Source organism: Colobus angolensis, unplaced genomic scaffold (assembly GCF_000951035.1).
Source record: "Colobus angolensis palliatus isolate OR3802 unplaced genomic scaffold, Cang.pa_1.0 Scaffold194, whole genome shotgun sequence".
In the NCBI taxonomy this organism is placed as follows: domain Eukaryota; kingdom Metazoa; phylum Chordata; class Mammalia; order Primates; family Cercopithecidae; genus Colobus; species Colobus angolensis.
In genome coordinates this window covers 1,828,584-1,853,647 of record NW_012115088.1, presented here as the reverse complement: position 1 = coordinate 1,853,647, position 25,064 = coordinate 1,828,584, and the positions used below count along the sequence as shown (strand labels likewise).

At 35.9% G+C, this 25,064-nt stretch overlaps 1 protein-coding gene across 1 annotated transcript in view; it reads left to right on the top strand.

The window, feature by feature from the left end:
- ARFGEF1 (ADP-ribosylation factor guanine nucleotide-exchange factor 1 (brefeldin A-inhibited)) overlaps positions 1-25,064 on the top strand; it is a 107,435-nt gene that overhangs the window by 11,086 nt on the left and 71,285 nt on the right. Inside the window, exons 5-9 of the mRNA XM_011940903.1 lie at positions 383-659; positions 4,299-4,409; positions 15,266-15,441; positions 16,605-16,738; positions 21,108-21,342. Of these exons, the coding sequence (XP_011796293.1) occupies positions 383-659; positions 4,299-4,409; positions 15,266-15,441; positions 16,605-16,738; positions 21,108-21,342 (933 nt within the window). The remainder of the gene's footprint in view (positions 1-382; positions 660-4,298; positions 4,410-15,265; positions 15,442-16,604; positions 16,739-21,107; positions 21,343-25,064) is intronic.

Below are 25,064 nucleotides of genomic sequence, written 5' to 3'. Positions count from 1 at the left end.
AGACGGAGTCTCGCTCTGTCGCCCAGGCTGGAGTGCAGTGGCCGGATCTCAGCTCACTGCAAGCTCCGCCTCCTGGGTTCACGCCATTCTCCTGCCTCACCCTCCCACGTAGCTGGGACTACAGGCGCCCGCCACCTCGTCTGGCTAGTTTTTTGTATTTTTTAGTGGAGACGGGGTTTCACCGTGTTAGCCAGGATGGACTCGATCTCCTGACCTCGTGATCCGCCCGTCTCGGCCTCCCAAAGTGCTGGGATTACAGGCTTGAGCCACCGCACCCGGCCTGAGAATGGCACTTTATAGAAAGGATTGTTGGAGGTAACATTGTCCTTCCAAATTTTAAACAGCTTATTTTACTAATACTGGAAATTTTATTTGTTTCCAGTTACAGGAAGCAAAACAAATGGAAAAAGAAAGGCATCGGCAGCAGCAGCATCTGTTACAGTCTCCAGTAAGCCATCATGAGCCTGAATCACCTCAACTTAGATATTTGCCACCTCAGACTGTTGATCACATATCCCAAGAACATGAAGGGGACCTTGACCTCCATGCAAATGATGTAGATAAAAGTCTTCAGGATGACACAGAGCCTGAAAATGGATCTGATATTTCCAGTGCAGAAAATGAACAGACTGAAGCTGATCAGGCAACTGCAGCTGAAAGTAATCTTCTTGAAAAGGGGGTTTGGGGTGTGTGTTAAGGGAAATGTGTAGGAATGAGAGTTTTGATGAAGAAATGTTGAAAGGATAATATGATTTAATGTCTGTCAGACACATTGTGGTAATTGTGGACTTTCCTCATTGTAGGTGGTAAAGTTAATTTGACTCTACCCTACAAGATATCTATGAATGATACTTTGCATTTATTAGCATCTCATGAGCAGTATGATTTATAGATTTCCTTTGGAGCTCAGATATATTTCTAAAGAGGGTCATAAATGTCCATTAAATGTTGTATAGGAATTTCAGTTTTCTTAAGATTGGTTTCATAGCAAACAAGTGACCTAGTAAAGTTTTCTGGAATATGACTGAAAATTTTAAAAAATCATTACCAGTTTTAAAAATATGATTATGGTCATAAATAGTACTGATATTAAATATAAAAAAGTTTTTGAGTAACCAACTGATAGACAAAAATTTTCATTTTTAAAATCATGCATAGTAATCACTAAAATTGAGATGTTCTCTGATTTTTTAAGTGTATATTTATAAGAAAATACTTATAAGATTACAAAAATTATATTTAGTTTACAAATTTGTTTCTCTGTAAAAATAATCCCATGAAGTTACTGTTTTCCTAAATGTTATTTTCAGCTTCAGCTGTTCTGTGAAACTACCAGAGAGTTTGTGTTGTTCCCTTTGCCCTTCTTAGCTTGATGTCATTTTTAAATGATGGGAATTCTGTTGCCTCTCCAGTGTGATTGTCTAGAACTAGCATGTCAGGAGTCTGATACAGTTTATCTGAAGTCTATGTTTTTACTCTGAGGAAGGACTTCTATAATATGTTTTCAACTCTTTTTTTTTTTTTTTTTTTTTTTAAAACCATGCCTTTTCCAAAACTTACTAGTGGCCTGAATACGTGCCTTTTTACATTTTTCCCCCAGTTTTCTGAGAGGCATGCTTTTAAAAATAGTACTTCAGTATTTGATTGATAAGCTAAGCATTCATAGTACTAAATCTAATAGTGAATCCATACCACTTAAATGATTTACATTTGTCTAGCCTGCCCTTGCCAAAATTTCCCCTACTTTCACAGTGAGCTTATAAATGGGCAGATTCAAAGGGCTAATCTCTAGTAAAGCTGGGACTTTATTATTTTGTTTATCTGTGTATTTAGCAAACCTTCATTGAGCATACTGTGTCTTAGGCACCATACCAGGACTTGAAGTTAAAAAGATGATGGAGATACAGCCACTGCTTTTAGTGTGATCTTAGCATACCTGGAAGTCGAGCATAAATGAGGTATAATAATGTGATAGGTGTCCTAAAAATGCCATGCACGAAGTAATTCTGCTGAGAAGAGTTAGGAAGTTTCTTTGTAGGAAAGTAATGATATTTTAGTTGAATCTTGATAGATAGGGGTAGGAGATTTTCCAACCAAGGAAACAACATGGACTAAGACCCAAGGAATGGGAGCATCTGCTGTGTATGAGGTAGATGCCTTGTAGAATACAGAGTTAGAAAGACATAGTTTCCTGTGGGGTTGTCATGATTATTTTGGCTCTAAAGATGTTTTTTCCCCAATAGCTGATATAAATGAAAATTCTGCTTGACAGCCATTGGTTCAGAGTGCATTTTTGGAGCACATCTCTGTCACTTACCAGCTGCATAACTTTGGACATAGTAGTTAACTTCTAAGCACTTACTACATGTAATAAATATTAGTCACTATTATTCTGTTCTATTTCTTTCAGATACTTATGTGAAAACTGACTCTTCACTAGTCATTTTGTACATTTTTAGATAGTGGTTATGTATATTTAGTTACTTTGAAACTCTAGTTTTCAGACTTGAGGTAATTTTAGCCAACTAGAGCGTGGAAATAAAACAAGAATGGCAGAAAATTTATCTTTCAAGACATGTTTTTATTCACAGAAGTCTCCAAATGCTATTTTTATTTGGATATTTTATAAAATAAGGTTGCTCATTTACATGCATATTTATCTGGTTTTCTCTTTTCCTTTCAGTATTTTTAGGATACTACGGACAGTAAATTAGCAAAAGTGAAATTATAGGGAGGACAGGCACTTAGAAGCCACTATTATAAGTAGTGGTCCTTTTTTCCCCCTTTTTTCCTGTTTTTTTTTTTTTTTTGGATACAGGGTCTTGCTCTGTCACCCAAACTGAAATGCAGTGACACAATCATGGGTCATTGCATGCCTCCGAGGCACAAACAATCCTCCTGTCTCAGCCTCCCAAGTAGCTAAGACTATAGGCAGATGTCACCATACCCAGCTAATATTTAATTTTTTTGTAGCAACTGGGTGTCAATGTGTTGCCCAGGCTGGTCTTGAACTCCTGGGCTCAAGTGATCCTCCCACCCAGCCTCCCAAAGTGCTGGGATTACAGGTGTGACCCCTGTGCTCAGCTGTAGTGGTCCTTTCTGGTAGTGGAAAGGTTCAAGAAGTTGAAACTGCAGCACCACCAGCTAATATGCTGTCTGATGCCCTTTGGTGTAGGACGGTAGCTCAAGACAGCGTTTTGAATCCCAAAGCATTCTAAAGTGATAGTTGAACTGCTTTGACATATTTTCAACATTTTATAAAGCCCAGTGGAATTACTGTTTTTCTCTGCAATAGACTGTGCAAGCTATCTGGAACATCAGATTTCATCAGTTTCTCTGTTCAGAAGTTCGATTGGCAATTATCTGTTGGTATTTTTATTTTTGTGTGTGTGTGTGTTTTTTACATTTAATTGGACAATGAATTCTTTTTTTAGCTTCTTAAATTTAGTTTTACATTAGATATGTAGATTCTGTTGGTGAAAAAATAGGAAGGGCTAGAAAGTACTGGGGAAGGCCCAGATGCTTCTTCAGGGACCTCATCATAGAGTACAATGTTGATATTGTATTGATGAGCCTAAGTAATCAAAAACAAGCTGTAATTACCTTTTTTTTTTTTTTTTTTTTTTTGAGACAGAGTCTTGCTCTGTCGCCCAGGTTGGAGTACAGTAGTGCAATCTCAGCTCATTGCAGCCTCTACCTCCTGAGTTCAAGCAGTTCTCCTGCCTCAGCCTCCCGAGTAGCTAGGATTACAGGCGTGTGCCACCACGCCCGGCTAATTTTTGTATTTTTAGTAGAGATGGCGTTTCACCATGTTGGCCAGGCTGGTCTCCAACTCCCCACCTCAGGCGATCCACCCACCTTGGCCTCCCAAATTGCTGAGATTACAGGCATGAGCCACTGTACCCAGCCTAATTACATTCAGTATATTCGATAAGGGATAGTGTAATGTGTGTACTAAGTATAAGTAAGCATCTGTAGGACATGTTAGAAATGTTTCATTTAAAATACTTTTTAAAGTTTTGGTTCTTAAAGGACTAATCTAGAAAATTCAGTTAAGTGTAATAATGTAATAGCTTGTCAAATGAATCATTATTGAAATTGACTTGAATTTGGAAAATATTTAAGTTTTGGTATAAATTTTGAAGGTTTAACATATAATTGCTTCTAATTTCATGTCATTTATTTGATTTTTTTTTTCTTTTATTCCTCATGGTTTAGGAGTTTTTCATCGTAAATGTTTAGTAAAAAGCTTCCAAAAAGTTAAAATAATGTTCTGTTGAATTTTTCTTCTTTTAAAGCATTATCTAAAAATGACATGTTATATGATGGAGAAAACCATGATTGTGAGGAAAAGCCACAAGACATTGTACAGAACATTGTAGAAGAAATGGTGAACATTGTTGTTGGAGGTAGTATACTTCATTTAAAATTACTTTATTGTGTCTATGGGATTTCATCTGACTGTGGAGACTTTGTAATGTGTAGAATATAAAGGGCAAAATTAAAACGTTTGGAGCCAACCAATGGAAAGTTATAAATTCCACATTTAGGATTTTGGCCTTGATTCTAGAACAAATGGGTTAATATGGAAGATTTTAGCACTGGGAAATGAAATGACTAGAACTATCCTTTAAGAAGCTAAGTCTGGAAATAGGAATTCCCAGTAGGAGACCAGCACAATAATCAAAGCCTGGATAGGACAGAAACCGTGGAAATGGAGACAAAAATATGGATAAGTGATATAATGGATATTGAATCAAGAAGACTTTGTAACTGATTAAGTAGGTAAAGAAGAGAAAATAAAGTGTGTCAGAGGCCCTCAGGATTACCCCAGGGTTTGGTGATTTCACTGGAAGCTGTCACAGGACCCAGTGTATAGTTGTACTCACTGCATGATTTATTAGTGAAAAAGTACAAAACAGAATCATCAATAGGAAGAGGTAAATGGGATGAAGCCTGGAGAAAATCAGGTACATACTCCAAATATCTTCTCTCGGTGAAGCCATGCAGGATGCTCTTAATTCAAATTGTGAAGTGTTGTCTACCAGGGAAGCTCATTAGAGACTCAGGGCCCAAGGTTTTTATTGGGGGCTGTTATGTAGGCACCTAGCAAGTACCAAAATTCCAGGCTACCAGAAGGAGGGTTAGTGTTCAGCATAGATTACACTCTTTGTACAGTTTAGACATAGCCACTTTTATTAGTTCTGGGAATAGTGGGATCCCTCCCAAAATATAAGTTTCCAGGTGCCAGCCAAAGGCCAGTCTTGCAAGTAGGCCTTTCTAAGGATAGGCAGTCTCTGGCCTGCTATGTTACCTCTTTTCTGCACAGGTAGTATTTCAGTTTTTGAGCCCAAATGGATAGGTGGATAGTGATACTATTGGTAGAATTGAATCATCTTGGAAGATAAGTCACTTCGGAAAAAAGGCACTTATTTACTTTCGGTATACTGAATTTGACCTTCAGGTTGGCCATCCGTGTGGAAATGATTATGAAATACATAATGGAAAATAAAACTCTGGCTCAAGAGTTGTCAAGGCAGGTGCTATAGATGGGAGTCATTCTGTTAAAATTAATAGTGAAGCCATGAGACTACCAAGTGGGAAATGGTAGAGACTGAAGAAGAGACCATGATTTGAAGAGTATGAATTTAAAATATATATTAAAAAAATTAAAAAATAGAGACAAAAAAATAGCAGTACATGCCCCTGCATTCTTTAAACATATAATAGTATAGTTAAGGAGTTGGCATGTTATGGCCCGTGGGCCAAATTCAACCTGCTACCTATTTTTGTGTGTAAAGTAATACTGTGACACAGCCATGCTTATTTGTTCTCATACTGCCTATAGAGAGGTCGTCTGTTGCACTACATAGGTAAAGTTGAATAGTTCCAGTAGAGATTGTACGACCTCTAAAGCCTAAAATGTTTGTCATCTGGCCCTTTATTAAAAAAAATTCACCAGCACCTAACAGAATACAGAGTCTGAAGTGAAAGTTTTCATTTTTCTGCAACCTTTTACTTAGGAAAAACATTAAACCCAGAGAAAAGTTCAAAAAAAGGTACAGGAAACACCTGTCCTTTATCAGAATTCACTGATGGTTAACGATTTTGCTATGTTTGCTTTATGTATCTTTAAATACACATACACATAATGTATGTGTCTTTGCTGAACCATTTGAAAATCGGTTGTATACATCATGACGTTTCACCCCTAAATACCTCACAGCATATATCTTCTCCAAATAAGAGCATTCTCATACATAAGCACAATTCCATTTTCATACCTAGGGAAATTAATGTGATTTCAAGAATATCTAACATACGTGTATTTTTCAATGTTCCAAGTTTTCTCAAAATGTGTCCCTTATATCCTTTCTTTTCTTTTCTAAATCCAGAACTCAACCTGGGTACACTCTCATTTGCTTATCTGTCTCTTTAGTTTAGAACAAGTCTTCTTGATTTTTCTCCCCAACTTTCATGACATTTACTTTTTGGAAGAGTCTTTTGCTTTGTAGAATATTTCAAATTTTGGATTTATTGGATGGTTTCTTTACCATCCTGTATGAGTAGATTGAGATTGTCATCTACATGATTAATTTAGATTAAGCATATTTGGCAAAAATACTGCATAGGTGATACTAGTACTTAATATTACATCATATAAATTGGTACATAATGACTGGTTACCCCCCTGTTGGTGGTAGTGTTGGATCATTTGGTTAAGATGGTAATTATCAGCTATCTGTAAAGGAACGTTTTTCATTTTGTAATTAATAGCTAATCTGAGGTGATACTTGGATACTTTGAGACCATATGAAAATTTATTCACCCAGTGTTTTTTTTTTTCCCCCCCCCCAAGATGAGGTCTTGCTCTGTCACCCAGGCTGGGGTGTAGTGGTACAGTCTTGGCCTACTGCACCCTCGACTTGTTGGGCTCAAGCAATCCTCCTGCCTTGGTCTCCTGAGTAGCTGAGTCTACAGTTGCACACCACCATGCCCAGCTAGTTTTGTATTTTTTTGTAGAGATGGGGTCCTGCTTGTGTTGTCCGGGCTGCACTTGAACTCCTGGCTTCAAGTGATTCTCCCACCTCAGCCTCCCTAAGTGCTGAGATTACAGGTTTTAGCACCCATTTGATGATCCTTGCCTTACTCAGATACTGGGTTGCAATATAGCAATTTTCTAATTCTTAACATTCATTGACATTTTTCTATAGAGAAGAACTCTCCCACCCTGCACCACCCACCCCCCTTTAAAAAATAATACCATGGGCTTAATGAATTCTTTTACTATTTTATGTGTTATAATCCTGTATCATCATTATTTATGTTTTTTGTCTGCCAGTAGGAATCCCTTCAAGCTAACACCCACGTTCTTTTGATGTGATTCCATTGGTCTTTGAGCTTTTCCTTTATGTTTGGAACAGAAAGATGTTCCAGGTTCACCTTCAACTTCCCTTTTCCTCAGCCCTGGAATCAGCTAGTTCTCCAAAAAGTCTTTGTCCTTTTTAGTGGGCAGTTGTTCTTAGAAACCAAGAATTGGTTACAAGGTGCTCTTGTTGCTAGCTGCTGAGATGTCCTTACTTATAGGCCCTTCCAATGGATAGAGATAAGGAAACGTATATACAATTAGTCTTAAGTTCCTCTTTGTAGTTCTACTTCACATCTAATACCACAAGGTTTCTCCTCATCTTTCTGTACTTTCTATTTGTATCTTCTCTTTCTTACAGTGAAAACCCAGATTCTCAACAGGATGCCATTACCACCAGCAAACCTATAAAGTTCAAGATTTCTCTGTAATTATATGTATCCTTAAATATATCCTACTAAAGATGAGTGAGAGTACTATTTTGAAAAAGTTACTTGTATTATTTTATTGGTTCATTTTTTAAAATATGAAGAATATTTACATGATTCAAAGTCAAAATTACATAAAATGCTTACTTGGAGAACTCCTCTATCAGCTCCTTCCTTCTCTGATCCTCCTATGAGTAATCACTTTCACTAGCTTTTAGTTTTTCTCTGGAGTTTAGGGGGTTGTGCGTACATGTCTGCTTGTATGTAAGAGATGTAAGCAAAGGAGTATTTTTTATTTCCCTTTCTCACATTTTTTGTTAGAGTACTGCATCTATGTGTGCGTTGCTTTTTTTCACCTAACATATGTTAGAAATAGTTCTATTTCAGTTGATAGAGATTTTCTTCTTTTCTCTCGTGGCTTTCTGCATAGTACTACCTTATACAGATATATCATAGTTTATTCAGCCAGCCCCCTGTTGTACTTAGGTTGTTTCCAGTGTTTTGCTGTTACAAATAATGCTGCAGTGAATAACTTTGTACATCTGTATTGTTTCATATTTATGGAAGTTTATCTTTAGGGCAGATTCCTAGAAATGAGATTATTGGGTCAGATGATAAATATGAATATCTGTTAGCTATTGCTAAATTCGTCTTTATAGGTGTTGTGCCATTTTGCACTCTTACCATTAATGTATAAGAGTGCCTTTTTCTCCACAGCTGGTAGTACTAAAAAATTTTGAGTTTTTACCAACCTGATAGGTGAGAAATTTATCTCTGTTTGGTTTTAATGTGCATTTCTCTATGAGTGAAATTAAACATCTTTTCATACCTGTAGGATCATTTGATATCTTTGAGTGAGTCATTTATTCATATCTTCTGTTCATTTTTCCATCAGATTTTTATCCTTCCCCCCGCCTCCCTTTTTTTTTTGAGACGGAGTCTCGCTCTGTCGCCCAGGCTGGAATGCAGTGGCCGGATATCAGCTCACTGCAAGCTCCGCCTCCCGGGTTTATGCCAGTCTCCTGTCTCAGCCTCTCGAGTATCTGGGACTACAGGCGCCTGCCACCTCGCTCAGCTAGATTTTTGTATTTTTTAGTAGAGACGGGGTTTCACCGTGTTAGCCAGGATGGTCTTGATCTCCTGACCTCGTGATCCACCCGTCTCGGCCTCCCAAAGTGCTGGGATTACAGGCTTGAGCCACCGCGCCCGGCTTCCTTTTCCCCTTAAGAATCTTTTATGTATCAGGATTCTGTGATATATTTTACAGATAACTTTCAGTTTATTGTTTGCCCAAGTCTTTTGATCTTATGGTGTGTCTTGCTGTACATAATTTTTAAAATATTTTTTCACACATGCCTGCATATATATTATATATGTTTAAGATAAATGGGAATATACTGTACTTACAGTTTGATAATCTGCCTTTTTCACATATTAAACTATATCCATTCACATCCATTTGTATTTCATCCTATCACTGGACCATAATTTATTTAGATAATCTCCTGTTAATACTAGGATTTAGATTATTTCCAGGTTTTTTAGATTATTTTTTGCTTTTTATAAACATTGCTGTGATACACATTCTTACTATAGACATCTTTTTGCACTTTTGGAAAAATTATAAAGAAGGAATAGCTTGATCAAGGTGTATGAATATTTAAAAATATGTATATAGTGCTATAATGTCACTGTAATGATGGTATTTATTGTATTGTTTTAATTTTCATTTGATTATTTGCAGGGTCAAAACATAGGCAGTTATTTTTATAGGTCAAACATTGGCAATTTTGTATATTTCAACTGAACATCATTGGACTACTTATCCTTTTTTGAATTACTGTTCTTGTCTTTCGTGTATTTTTCCTTTCTTTTGTTCTTATTTTCAAGAGTTCTTCATACTAAGAAATTATTCCTTGTTCAGTGTATTGTAAATATTTTTTCTACTCGGTCTTTGTTTTGTTTGAACCTCTGCTTATATTATTTTCTTTTTCTTTTTTCTGTTTTTTGTTTTTGAGATAGAATCTTGCTCTATCGTCCAGGCTGGAGTGCAATGACAAGATCTTGGCTTACTGCAACCTCTGCCTCTCAGGTTCAAGCAGTTCTCCTGCCTCAGCCTTCCGAGTAGCTGGGATTACAGGTGCACACCACCATGCCCGGCTAATTTTTGTATTTTTTTTTTTTAGTAGAGATGGGGTTTCACCATGTTGGCCAGGCTGGTCTTGAACTCCTGACTTTGTGATCCACCCGCCTTGGCCTCCCAAAGTGCTGAGATTACAGGCATGAGCCACTGCACATACTTGACCACAAAAAAAAAATTTTAAGATTGTCTTTTTATTTGTGGTTTCTGTTTTTGTCTTGCTTAAAATGGATTTTACCACCCTAAGATTATAAAATACACTACGATACCTTTTTCTAATACTTTGTTTTTATCTTTTGACTTTAGCTCTTTAATTCATCTCAGATTTATTTTTCTATATGGTGTGAAATTGTATAGCTAATTATAACCTATGGAAATAATCATTTCTCAATTAATTTGAAATGAAAATTTTATCCTAAATGGTTCTGTGTTTTGAGTTTTCTGTACAGTTGTAATGAGCCACTTGTCTGTTCCTAACCAGTGTTGAATTATGTAAAATAGTTTGGTTTTATAGTATATTTTGATTTTCATAGTGCAAGGCCTCCCTCTTCAATTTTTTTCTTTAGTTTTTAATTTTTGTATTCTATGGTATCAATTTTTAAAATATCTATTAAATGTATTTTTTTAGGTGAACTTTAGAACCACTTTATTAAGTTCAAAAATTAAAGCTTAGTTAGTAATTCAAATTGTAATGTGCTTATAAATTAACTTGGGAAGATAATATCTTCTTTGCAACAGTATCGAGTCTTTTCCTCCAGAAACATGAAAAGTTCATTTAGTCAAGTCTTTCATGTCATTCAGGAAAGTTTTATTGTTTTCTTCCTTTGGCTCTTGCACATTTTTTGTTAAATTATTTCTATATTTTTGACTTAGTTTTGATAATATTTTGATTGAGTCCTTCCTTCTCTATTCCCTAATTTAGTTGGAATATAGAAAAATTCTTGTTTTTCCATATTTATCTCCTACTTGGTCACCTCCTGAACTCGTATTATTTCTAAAAGTTTTTCATTTGGCTATTTTTTCTAAGTGAATAATGATATTTTTATCTTTGTCTCTTCCTTTACAGCATTTATACCTTATTTTTGTTTGTTTTTTTCTGTTACATTACATTGGCTAGAATCTCCAGAAAATGATGAGTAGTGTTAATGATGGCAAGGATCTTCATTTTTTTTTTTAAATATTATTGCTATATTTCAACTTTAAATTTGATGATTGCTTTTGTTTTTGGAGGATACTCTTTATCAAATTGAGTAAGTTTTCTTGTTTGTAGTTTATTAAAAGATACTTTTATCTTTTGTACATATATGACTGTGTGTGCATGGGTATGAATTTAACTTGTTTTTTAAGTCAGGAGTAGCAGGGTTTTTTTGTGCCTTTTCATCATTCTAGAAATATTTTCTTTGTTATTGTCATTAATTCTTCTTCATCCTTTCTGTTCTTTTCCACATCTCACACTATACAGATGTTGAATATTCTAGATCATGTCCTTGATTGCTATTGCAGTCTTCTCTAATTTCCATCATTTTGTCTTAGGGTTTTACATTCAATGAGAATGTTACAAGGGTTTTTCCACTTTGCAAATATTTTTTAGTGATATCCATTCTACTGCTTTTTCCAGTGTAGTTTTTGTTTCAGTAATGTTTTTGTCCCTAAGAACCCCGTTTTTCTCTGAGCTGCTTTTTTTTAATAGCACTTTGCTTTTGTGTATTATTGCAACATTCCTTCACTTATCACTGACTATACTAACTGTAACTGTCCCAGCTATGAAATCTAATTCCCCATTTGCTCAGATTGTTGTCCTTTGTCTTCACTTTTGAGCTGTAAGCTTTATGTTTTTGCCTGTTTGTAGAAAGAGAGGCTAGATTTGATCAATCTACTTTCAATAATTGTGTATATGTTTTTTCTATTTCTTGTGAGGCCTTCCTTTCCAAAATTCATGAGGTGACTGTGGTCCAAAGGCAGACCTCATTTCTAAGCTCAGAGCAAAGAAGCAATTACCTCCCTTGAGCGGGGTGGCTCTAGTGACCCTTGGGCTGTGTAGGCCCATATCATTCACCATGTTGTCAACACAAACCAAAGTCAAGTGAAGCTTGGGATGAATGCTATACACTTTTTATATATTCTGCACTGAGGGGGATCTTCACACTTGTTGATTTGTTCTCACTCTCCCACCCTTGCCAGGGAATCTTAGGCTGGCATCATTCAGAAATGGCTTTAATTGGAAATAACTAAGTAGAAACCGAGTAGGAGCCTAGAAACTTTGTCGGTTTTCCCTCTGTGTTTATTGCAGCATTCCCAGTTAGCTGAGATACTGCTCTCCTTTCCTGGTCTACTTGTTCTTTTAGGAGACCTACTAAACAATCTACTTTAATTAGCAGGCAGTGATCAAATACAGTCTAGATGATCATGGCTGTGGTCAGCTTTATTGATAGACATTGGCATGGTTCCCCAAGCTCTTTGATTTGCGTCTTCCCTGCTACCTCATAGCACTTTGCCATTCTAGGCTTTGAAGTCTTTAGAACCCAAGTGGTAAAACAATCATATCTCTCAGGTAGGCCTATTCTTTGCATATGTTCAGTCATAAGCAATAGATTAAATAGCTTTTCTTTTGATCTCAACCTACTTTCTAGGAATTCCTCAAAGTTTATGATCCAGTGATATGCTTCTTAGTTTATCAGCGTTACTAAAAGTACATCTCTTGTTTATATGCTTTTTTGTGTGTGTAATTTCAGTGGGATTTGTCAAAGGAGAAGGTAAATTGGTAGGCTCAATTCACTGCCTTGAAAGTAGAAGTTTGCATCTATGTTTAAAGGATAATTAGAGGAAAAAACATGAGACAGTAGTAATATCTAACTGTATTAAGTGCTTCCTGTATATCCCAAATGATTTTATATGCTTGTATTTATTCATTTACTCTTCCCTCAAACACTGGGATGTTTAGGTACTATTACTATCCCCTCTTTACAAATGAGAAAACTGAAGCAATGAGTGATTATTCCTTTCAAAGAAGTGATAAAGTGAAGATTTCAACCCACAGGGGTGTGGCTTCAAAGTCTAAAAAGAAAATCAGGAAATGTTTTCAGTTTCTTTGAGAAATTTCTTGAGATGGAAAGGAGAAAAGTAATGTCAAAGAATATTGAGTATTCATTTGAGAAATTTAATAAAAAGAGGGAAGAAAATAGACAAGAACTGAGGTGTAGCAAGAGGTGAAGGAAGATTTTATGTGTGTGTGTGAAAATATTTGAATGTTTATTGGATAATGGGGAAGTTCCAGTTGTGTGCACAAAATTGAAAAAGCAATGTTAAAATACTTAGTGGAGGACGATACTGTTGAAGGCAAGAAGAGATGTATTTTTGTGGTGCTGCAAGAGACTGTGGGAGCCTATGTTAAATTACCTGATTTTTAGCTAAGTAGTAGGTGGAAGTCATTTGTTAATGGGAGGTAGGGAGAATCATAGGAAGAGATGTAATTGGGTACAGAGAGAATAAGTTTTGGAATAAGTACTCTGGGGAATGAGATAGGAACTCAGTTTCTAATAATCATTGTTTGTTTTTTTTTTCTGAGTCTTTCCACAGTCTTTACATATGTAAGCATTCTTTTTTTAAAAAAATTTTTTGTAGCAATGGTGTCTCACTATGTTGCCCAGGCTGATCTTGAGCTCCTGACCTCAAGTGATCCTCCTATCTTGGCCTCCCAGAGTACTGGGATTATAGGCATGAGCCACCGTGACTGGCCTATGCATTCTTTATATATGTAATATATAAAAGCTATAGTGGTGTTTAGCGCATCAAATATTAGCATATTAAAGCTCCAAAAGTCCTCTAAGAAAGCATCTGTTTTGTATAACAGTTTTCATAATGTATTTTATTACTGAATATATTTTTCATTTTATACTTACTAATGCAAAACTTGCTTCGGAATTATCCAGGGGTTTTTTTTGTTGTTGTTTTTTGAGATGGCGTCTTGCTCTGACAGGCTAGAGTGCAGTGGTGGTATCTTGGCTTACTGCAACCTCCACCTCTTGGGTTCAAGTGATTCTCCTGCCTCAGTCTCCCGAGTAGCTGGGAATACAGGCGCCTGCCACCATGCCTGACTTATTTTTGTATTTTCAGTAGAGATGAGGTTTCACCATGTTGGCCAGGCTAGTCTCCAACTCCTGACCTCGTGATCCACCTGCCTTGGCCTCCCAAAGTGCTGGGATTACAGGTGGGAGCCACTGCACCCAGCCTATCCAGTTTCATCTATTCCAGGGTGTTCTGATTTGGAGAGGAGAAAGCAACTTCTGGGTAGGAGAACCAGAAGCTGCTACTCTTTTCGTATTACTTGAGTCACTCAAAGTTGGAGACATGTTATCAATTAGTAACAAAATTAGTAATAACTACCGCTTACTGAGTACCGGTTTTATTCTTTATGTCTTGTATCTGTGTTTTGGTGGTTCCTCATAGACCTTATTATTTCTGTTACTTAGGAAGAAACCCAGGCAAAGACAGATGAAATAATTTACCCAATTAACTGGAGAAGACATGATTGAAACACAGGTCTTTAATATCTCAGAATGTGTGTTCTTTATAGTACAGCTTGTGTCTCATACTATCTTATAGTTTTCTTTCAATTGGTAGCATGAAAGAGTTTCATTATACCTAGAGTAGTTCTGGAACTTGGTATTATTTTCATTATCTCTGTTTATTCTACCAGAAGTCATTTGTTTCTGTTTATATTAATTACAAGTATGATCACTCAAAGTGACCTAGTGAAAAATTTTCAGTGGTGTAGGTCATTATTTCCCTGGCTGTGTTCCAAAGAACGTAGATTGTTAGATATTCATAGGAATTCTAAAAACGGGAAGGGGGCTCATGGTAAAATAAATTTTGGAAACACTACATACTGTATATGCTTGGAGAGTTTTGTACGTATTAGTGTCTTAAAGGCTATAATAAAGAAACCTATTTCCCAGCATTTCCTGAACTAATTTGACAGTGAGATATTTTTTCGAGGAATTTGTCTTCACATCTCAAGTCATTAGCGTTCATCAAAACCCAGTTCAGTAATGCTAATATAGACAAAAAGTAAGCTTCTGTTTTGGCACATCCTGGTCAGCCTTTCATCAGCTAAGTGTGTTTCATTGCCAGAGCAACTTAAGGATTGTATTTGGAAGTATGCCAGATGCATACTTATTTAATAGTAAGTATGCTAACCTTTAAATGGTGCCAATACATATTTTACTTCACATTGCTTTCCTGCCACTGTTTCATTTTAAGTACTCTATGCTTTTTAAATACATTTCAGTTAAGTCAGATACATTTGCATGGTTTTTATTCTTATCATTTTAGATATGGGAGAAGGGACTGCTATAAATGCAAGCGCAGATGGCAACATTGGAACGATAGAGGATGGTAGTGACAGTGAAAATATTCAAGCAAATGGAATTCCAGGAACACCAATTTCTGTTGCATATACACCATCCTTACCTGATGATAGATTGTCAGTCTCTTCCAATGATACTCAGGTATAAATGGAGGGGTGGGGAGGGGGAGAAATCCTGTTAATCTTACAAATTTATAGGCTACCACCACCTTGTCATGAGTATTTTCAGCTGATGCTGCTGCCTGATTTTATTTAGTTTGGGGAAATAAGAAAATTGGTTTTTTTTTTCCTTCATTTATATAAATTACAGCGATTTTTTTCCCCCTTCATATTTTGATAGTTACGTTTCCAACTTTAAGGTATGTCTCATCTATATTTACATCTTCTCCACACCCATCTAGCAATTGAATTAACATTTAATAAGAACGTTCTTACTACATATTCACAAGATAATTCTGGTATGGGCAGAATATTCCTAATCTGAAATTCAACATGCTCCACATCCAAAACTTTTTGAGTGCCGAGATGACCGTCAAAGGTCATACACAAAGGAAATGCTTATTGGAGAATTCCACATTTTGGATTTTGGGTTTAGTATGCTCAATCGGTATAATGCAGATAGTCCAAAATCCAAAAAAATCTGAAACCCAAAACACTTCTGGTCCCAAGCATTTCAGGTAACTCAACCTGTGTTGCAGGGTGAGAAAAGTTAGAAATTTAGGGAACTTCACCTTAACCTTTGTTTAGGGCTGCAAAGAAATCGGTACCTTGGTAATGACAGGTTCTTTTCCTCCTTCCTACCCTGTATTTTGTGTGTAAAAATCTGCCTTTTTAGGTAAAGGAGTCCTCCACTAAGTGTCCCATATTTAGGAGTAGGTTTTCTTGATTTGGTTGACCTTCAGTTTATGTTTGCCCACAGTAAGACAAAAAATAAAATAGGACAAAAGCATGAAACAGTCAATGACAGGTAGTAGGGAGTATAATTTAGTCTTTGGATAGGATCTTGTCAGGCATGATATATTAGGTTTTTTGTCAGTGATAGTATGAGCTGGGTAAATTTTAAGAGTTTATTTGGTTTATTAATAAGGAATATTTTTAAAGTGCATTTTTAAAGGTATTTATTGTTGGGTGTGGTCCGTGGAGTATAAAAGAAAAACACTGTGGCAGATTCCCTCATCTGGTTCCCCTTCCAATAGTGGGGGAATCTCCACCTCTTAGTGAATTGAATGAAATACAGTAGAAGGCTGAAATGATTTTACACTGGCAAATATCTCTAAAATTTTCATGGTATGTTAACTTGTTTAGGAATCTGGAAATTCTTCAGGACCTTCACCTGGTGCTAAGTTTTCCCACATTTTACAAAAGGATGCCTTTCTAGTATTCAGGTCATTGTGTAAACTGTCAATGAAACCACTGTCAGATGGACCGCCAGATCCAAAGTAAGTTATTAACTGTTTTGCCTGACAAATAGAGGTTTTTAGGCTTGAAACTTACTGTTAAGGTAATGTTTGGATTTTCTTTTGTTCTTTTTGTACTATAGAACCATAAAAAAAAAGTGGGTGGAGGGGAGGTATTTTACGTTTAAGAAAAAAGTATTGAAAAACAATTCAAAACTGCTGGAGTAGATAACTTACACTATTTCCTAAAAGGTATGTGACTTACACTATTTTCTAAAAACAAAAAGTTTCAACATTGCTGGGATAGATAACTTATGCTATTTCCTAAAGGGTATGACAGCATTCTAGAATAGTGCCTGGTGCATAGGAGGGGCTCAGTAAGTGTTATCAAGTGAATGAATTAGTGAATTCTTATTTCCATATAAGTAACTTTGGAGCTAATGTAACCCTGTATCCCAGCCCTAGGTTTCTAAAAACTGCCAGTCAAAAGGTACTAAAACCTGAAGGAAAGAGATCTTAAAAGTTGTAATGAAAGATAATGCATATTCATTAAGGTCTGACAAAATGCCCTAGGATGATATCTTTCTCTATTGGGATCAGGAAGAACTTTGAGTTAGGAGCCACTTGTCTAATTTTCATGAAATATGTTAGATTAAACCCTAGGAAAGTGCCATTTTTGTAAGTCGTAAATGGTCAGGAATCTCTCATATGATTCAAATGTAACTAATTACTCTTGAGATTGAGTTTGGTAGTTATATGAGTTGCCCGCCTCTCTAATACTGCAGCATGATGTATTACAGTATGACAATTTTAGAACTTTCTGGAGAAAGAAACGTTAGGGCAGACCATAACTTTAAGAAAGGGATATTGGCCGGGCGCAGTGGCTCAAGCCTGTAATCCCAGCACTTTGGGAGGCCGAGACGGGCGGATCATGAGATCAGGAGATCGAGACCATCCTGGCTAACACGGTGAAACCCCGTCTCTACTAAAAAATACAAAAAACTAGCCGGGCGAGGTGGCGGGCGCCTGTAGTCCCAGCTACTCGGGAGGCTGAGGCAGGAGAATGGCGGGAACCCGGGAGGCAGAGCTTGCAGTGAGCTGAGATCCGGCCACTGCACTCCAGCCTGGGCGACAGAGCGAGACTCTGTCTCAAAAAAAAAAAAAAAAAAAAGAAAGGGATATTGAAATTGAAATAGAGATGTAAGGCAACAGTACTTCAATTTAAAAAAATTCTATAGAGTGTTTCAGTTTCTAAGTGCCAACTGAGCAGACCAGAGACAGTTCCTGTGAAAACTTCATACATATCTGGAAACTCCATTTGTTATATTTGTTTAATTTTGTCAGATTGTACCAGTTCAGGGAGAAACATCCTTTAGACCCAGAAGCCTAAAATCATAAAATCTTTTAAGACCCAAACCCTAAGTCAGAAGTGAACATTCAAAAATCTCATTAAAAAATCGACAGTTTTGAATTTTAAAAAGTCTCATTCAAAAATCAGCAGTTTTAACATCTCATTCTGAATCAGTGAAGACCTACTTTAAGAAAGAGATAAAATTTGGTATTATTGCTGAAGGCCATTTTTGCCGTGCTTTAAAAATGTTATTGACCATTAAAGCCTCAGATGCTTTTTTCCAAATCAAATGTAAAAATTGTGATTTGAAAGAATGCTAGAAACAGAAAAGAAGAAATTATTTAAAATGTTGACAATGAAAAGGACACAAAGGAAAATAATATGAATTTTGAGGAGTACTTGGGGTAGGGAAGAGTTTATCCCTGAAAAAAGAGTGATCTGGTTTTGAAAAGGTGCAATCTTTAATGTTACAAAGGATTCTTATGAGGAATAATGTAAATTAACAAGCCTTATACTTAGTGGGTTTAAACCAAATATTAGGAAATTTTGTTTGAAGACCTTGTTGACTATCAGGGTCGTTAAACAATGGAATTGAATACTGAATACACCCTTAGAAGCTATTCTTTTTCCAAAAGAATATGTAGTTTTCTGTCTTTAATGATTTTTTTTTTTTATGCCAAAAGTCAAGCTTTTATAGTTACATAATTTTCTTTTTTTTTTTTTTTTGTCTTTGCTCCCCTTTATATTTTCTGGTCTTGCTAAAATGATGATCCAGGAAATGTTCTCATTTAAGCCTGAATCATAATTTGAAACTACCCCATGAAAAACTGCAGACCTGAAATTTCCAGCCTCTTTTGCCTATCAAAAGTGTAACTTACTGTGTCATAAGACAGGTGTCTAATCATTTCTTCATTCATTATTGCCTTGTACACAGTAGGTATTTAATAAATGGATGAATACAAGAATAAATCTGTTTTTTTTTTTTTTTTAGCATGTACAGTATACAAGATATTTTGTTAAATGTTGGGCATACAAATATAAAACATACTTAGAACAAACATTGTTATAGAATGGTAAGCTGCAGGATTTAATTACAATAGGAATTAAGCATAATAGGTGATAAATGTGAGCTAGAATAGGAAGTAGTATTTAAGCCTTGGAAGACTAGAACAGGAGGGGAGATGATGGTTTAATTTGTAGTTCCCTGTAGCTATTTGAAGTCTTAGTTCTCGCTGTCTGTAACTTGATTTATCTAAGCATTTTTTTGGTAATTATGTATTTGCTGCACATATTTTTAGATTCAAAGGAAGACTCAGGGCAATGGCCATCTTAGAAACATGACTGTGTAATAATGAGCCATAATATTATTGGCTCCAGTTTTATTTCAGAGAAAGTAGTATTTTTTTGTGATACCCATTTACGTGAAATTAACAATTCCTTATTAGATTTATGTAGCCTCTTGAATTACTTGACACTTATAACCATAAAATTTTTCAGGTGGAAATCAAGGGCAGTTAAGTTTACTATGTAGTGTAAATGTGACCGAAAGTAGCATTTGGGCTCCTTTTTTTTTTTTTTTTTTTTTTTAAAGAACCATCTGCTAGAGCGTTTTGGTGTGTTCTGCATTTGAAATGTTGCCTGAGATCAATGTCCTTGGTCTGTTGGGCTTAAGAGATCAGTTTCAATGGAAGGAAAATTGTGTTTGCAAAATCAAATAATTAAAACACTAGGTAGTGATCAGAAGCATGCCACAGTATATTGATTGGGAAAAAAATTAAAAATTTTAAGCCAAAAACTACTTTTTCAGCTTTTCATTACAAAATTATTCAGAATAAGTTGCTAAGCTATTTTAAGTTTGTATTTTTATTTTGTTTTATTATTATTATTTTTTGGACATGGAGTCTCACTCTGTCACCCAGGCTGGAGTACAGTGGTGCGATCTCAGCTCACTGCAACCTCCACCTCCCAGGTTCAAGTGATTCTCCTGCCTCGGCTTCCCGAGTAGCTGGGATTACAGGTGCCCACCACCACACTTGGCTAATTTTGTATTTTTAGTAGAGACGGTGTTTCACCATGTTGGCCAGGCTGGTCTCAAATTCCTGACCTCAAGTGATCCACCTGCCTCAGCCTCCCAAAGTGCTAGGATTATAGGCATGAGCCACCATGCCTGGCCTTAAAGTTTTTAATTGTTCTGAATACCTCTATATTTATTTGAAAAGAAAATAAAAATCTTTAAATGGTTACTGAAAAAGTAAGCTTGAATTAGTGCTGTCACTTGTTAATGCAACCAAAACTTTTTTCTTATTGTTTAGGATTTCTGAGTAGCCTAAGCAGAAAAAAGTCCATTAGAACTGTTATGTGTTAATACTAAATATGGCATTTAATCTGAGAAGTTGCTGATGATTTGTAAGGAGAAGAATGGTTGTGAAAGAAAGGAACACAGCATATATCTTCACATGGTTTTTTTGTTTTCCAGTAAAACAATGGGTTGATGTTAAATATTTGTGAATATTTTTTTTCTTTTTAAAAAGTTTGTGGGCTGGGCGCAGTGGCTCACGCCTGTAATCCCAGCACTTTGCGGGGCCGAGGTGGGTGGATGACGAGGTCAGGAGATCAAGACCATCTTGACTAACACTGTGAAACCCCATCTCTACTAAAAATACAAAAAATTAGCTGGGCGTGGTGGTGGGCACCTGTAGTCCCAGCTACCTGGGAGGCTGAGGCAGAAGAATCACTTGAACCCGGGAGTTGGAGGTTGCAATGAGCTGAGATCACTGCACTCCAACTTTGATGACAGAGCAAGACTCTGTCTCAAAATAAATAAATAAATTTTAAAAGTTTGAAATTATAAATATATGGTTCAAGGGAACATCAGTGAAAGTACCTGTTAGTGGCTAAGTTGTTCATGTACTATACTTTTTTTATGTTATAGAATTTTCTCTTCCTCTCCATTTACAAAGTTTATGAAATTATGTGTATCTGGAAATATTTTTGGAACAACCTGTGATTACCATAATGCCAACCTTGTTCATATACTGTGTCTTCTTTTTTACATTTTAGGTCTCATGAACTACGATCCAAGATTCTTTCATTGCAGTTACTTCTATCCATTCTGCAGAATGCAGGACCTGTTTTCAGGACAAATGAGATGTTTATTAATGCTATTAAGCAGTATCTTTGTGTTGCACTCTCAAAAAATGGAGTCTCTTCTGTTCCAGAGGTTTTTGAGCTTTCTCTTTCTATATTTCTTACTTTGTTGTCAAATTTCAAAACACATCTGAAGATGCAAATTGAGGTACGTTTTGCATTTAGGCATTGAAATATAGTATTACTATTGGATATTTCGTTTGTTTCATGTTAAATCAGATTTGAATACACTGCAAAGTTCTCCAGAATGTGAAATAATTTTTGTATATTGCCATGCACTTCTTTTTTTTCATTCACCTGTTCAACTAACATGTGCCAAGGAAGTACTAGGCACTGGATAAGCACTAAGAATGCAAAATGAGATAAGATGCAGCTGCTGTCCTCAAGGAACTTGTACTAGTTGAATAAATGGTTCTTGCTCTCTTGAATTAATTTGGTCCTCACAATAGCTTTGCCATTGTCTATGTGGTATATTATAATACATTTGTTTATCTTAAAAGAAAGTTCCAAATATATACTGCATCTCCATTATTTTAAACCATTTATAAGTATTAGGCATTTTAAAAGATGTGATTGAGGGGCATTATATTTTGGGGTTCTGTTTTAGGATATTTGAAAAAAATTAATATTTGCTTTGTACTTTTTTTTTTTTTTTAATGTATCTATTCCTAAAGTTTTCTCCCAGGATCTTTGGAAATAGAATAACAATCATGTGGTTCTAAAATATTGTCAGAGATTTAGTGGAACTAAATTAGGGTTTTTTAGGGGTTTTTTCAATCGTGTCTGCATGTGTTGTGCAAGTGTACCAGCTTTTTTCTTTCTTTTTTTTTTTTGGAGATGGAGTTTCCCTCTTGTTGCCCAGGCTGGAGTGTAATGGCGCGATCCCCACTCACCACAACCTCCGCCTACCGGGTTCAAGTGATTCTCCTGCCTCAGCCTCCCGAGTAGCTGGGATTACAGGCGTGTGCCACCACTCCTGGATAGTTTTGTATTTTTAGTAGAGACGGGGTTTCTCCATGTTGGTCATGTTGGTCTCAAACTCCTGACCTCAGGTGATCTGCCTGCATCTGCCTCCCAAAGTGCTTGGATTATAGGCGTGAGCCACTGCGCCTGGCCTTAAGTAGTTTTTTTTTTTTTTTTTTGAAGGTGTACCAGTTTCTGATTTTTTTGTTTTCATCTTCAAATAAAACTTAAAATAGTTCTTATGTTTTACCAATTTAATGAATGCTTTTTTCAATTTGTTATTTGTTGAAATGTTGTTTTGGTTGTGATGTTGTATGTTTTAAAAATACTCATTTTTATGTTGTCAGTTTTTACCTTCATATTGTGTTTGATATACAGGTTATGTTTTAATTTTTGTTAATTTTATATTTAATCCTAACTCAAGACTCATAATTCACTAGCTTGGTAGGAAGGATAAATTATTTTTCCAGAATTTCATGATGGCTAAAATAGTCATATTATCCTTTAATGTTAATGTTCTATAATAGCTATCAAGATTGATTTAGAACATTGTTACAAGAATGAAACAGAATTAGCCCTTGGCATTTTAAGTGAAAAGCTTTTTAATTTGGTCCATATTTTTGGATAGGAAACCATTTTTGGTGCCTATAGGATATATGATGTCAAGTTTTAAGAGTTTGCCATATGTCTGTTAAAATGATACAAGGCGTTTAACTAGGAAGAGTTGCCATTTTTAGATCGTTTTTGCCCCCATTATCTGTAGGAACTACAAATAAAAGACAGTGTTTGAAACTTTTGCTTTTGTAAAAAACCAGAAGTCTTCCATTTGATGATGAGACATTTAAGTTGGCATTAGAAAATTTTGTAATACTTGATGTAGCCAATTACAGATTTTTTTGGACACTGAGATTCTGCTTCTGTAGGTACTGTTTACAGATCTAGATATCAAAAATTATTTAAGTTGAGATGACTATTTTTGCACAGCAAATTCGACTTTGCAAAAATGAATTTGAAAGGAAAAACTTTAAGAAATTTCTTGTCAATTTGTAGATGGTAGATTCTCATTACAAAATTATTGTAATATTCTGATTTCTAAAATTTAGGTTTATTTCACTCGTTATTGTCCCTCAGGGGGAGATAATGAGGATTAAATGAGATAAATATAGATATACTTTCAAAAATGTTACACACACTCAAATTAAAAATGAGTTGAACGCCAGGCACAGTGGCTCACGCCTGTAATTGCAGCACTTTGGGAGGCCGAGGCGGGTGGATCACCTGAGGTTGGGAGTTTGAGACTAGCCTGACCAACGTGGAGAAACCTCATCTCTACTAAAAATACAAAATTAGCCGGGTGTGGTGGTGCATGCCTGTAATCCCAGCTGCTTGGGAGGCTGAGACAGGACAATCGCTTGAACCTGGGAGGCAGAGGTTGTAGTGAGCCAAGATCGCGCCATTGCACTCCAGCCTGGTCAACAAGACTGAAACTCCATCTCAAAAAACAAAACAAAACAAAACAAAAACACCTGAACATGGAGAAAGCCCAGCTTTGAAAACCTAAATTTGCAAAACAAAATTAAGATTGTTGTTACATGAAGATTCATTTTATGAGAATATTCACTTCAGAGTTTCTGTGATGTGATTTTTTTCATAGGCCTTAAATTATGTATCTATTCCAGAAAATATAGTTTATGTACAACTTTTCAGGAAAACATGTGTGAAGACAGCATACTTAAGACAGAACTGTTGTTCCACATACATACATTATAGGTGCTCAATAAATCATTAAAAGATTGATTTTTTTAGAGCCCCTATTATGATAGGCATAGTATCTTATATTACGGCAACAGGCATTTGCTTATTAGTGCAATTTGATAAACCGTAGATAATAGCTAAAATCTTTTCTTTGCTCTCTCTTCCAGTCTATGTTATTTATTTTGTTAATCAGAGAATCCCAAAAGTTTTTGATTCATGGCACTGTTAGAGTCTGACTTTTCATGACAGTTGCACTTAGGCCAGAGGAATACCTGCAGTTCTATGTTCTATTTATTAAGCAGGCAGGGCCAAACAACTTAATGGATATTTGTCTTCACAGCCTACTATCTATTTCAAAGACAATAGTCTGCATAAAGTATAAGAAAAATAATGTTTTTATTTTATTCTTAACCACGCTTACTTACCACTGGGATGTGTGTGCCTATTACAGACTACACACAGCTTCTTAGATCTTGGAATTGAACACTGTCCCCCTCATTCCTGTACTTCATTGATTTTCGTTCAGTGCTTGGTTTTTTGTCATAGCAATGACCACAACCCAGCTTTGCAGAGATAATGATGTCATTGAAGGGAATGTAGTGTGATCTAATTGAAACCATGAGCAGTCTTTCGAGGTATCCAACAGATGTATCTCCCTCTGAATTTTGCCTCAGAATTTTTTCATGGCACCCTCATGAGTTTGCTACAGCATTCTGGGGTACCCTGATGTTTTTAGGAATTGTGGCCATGTTGCCGTAAATATTTATTGAACACCTACTATGTGCCCTGCAATGTGGACGTGATTCTTATCAAGAAAGACCTGGTCATTACTGTCTTCAAACTTACAGTCTATAGGAGATACTGATATTAAATAAGTAAATAGAAGTATGCTGAGTTTTGTGAGAGAAAATCACATTACAGGGGTACCTAATCCAGTTAGGGGGAGATACTATAAATGTGATTTTCTGGATTCATAATGCATATGTTTCATAAATATTAACATTTTTTTTATCATTCCTTCTTAAAGTCACTTTTATAGAATACATTTAAATCTGAAAATTCTTATCTGTTAAATTGAAATTTATCTTATTAGGTTAACTCATTGCTTGATTATTTGGTGTAAAGAGTAGTGAGAAATAGTTCATATGTAGT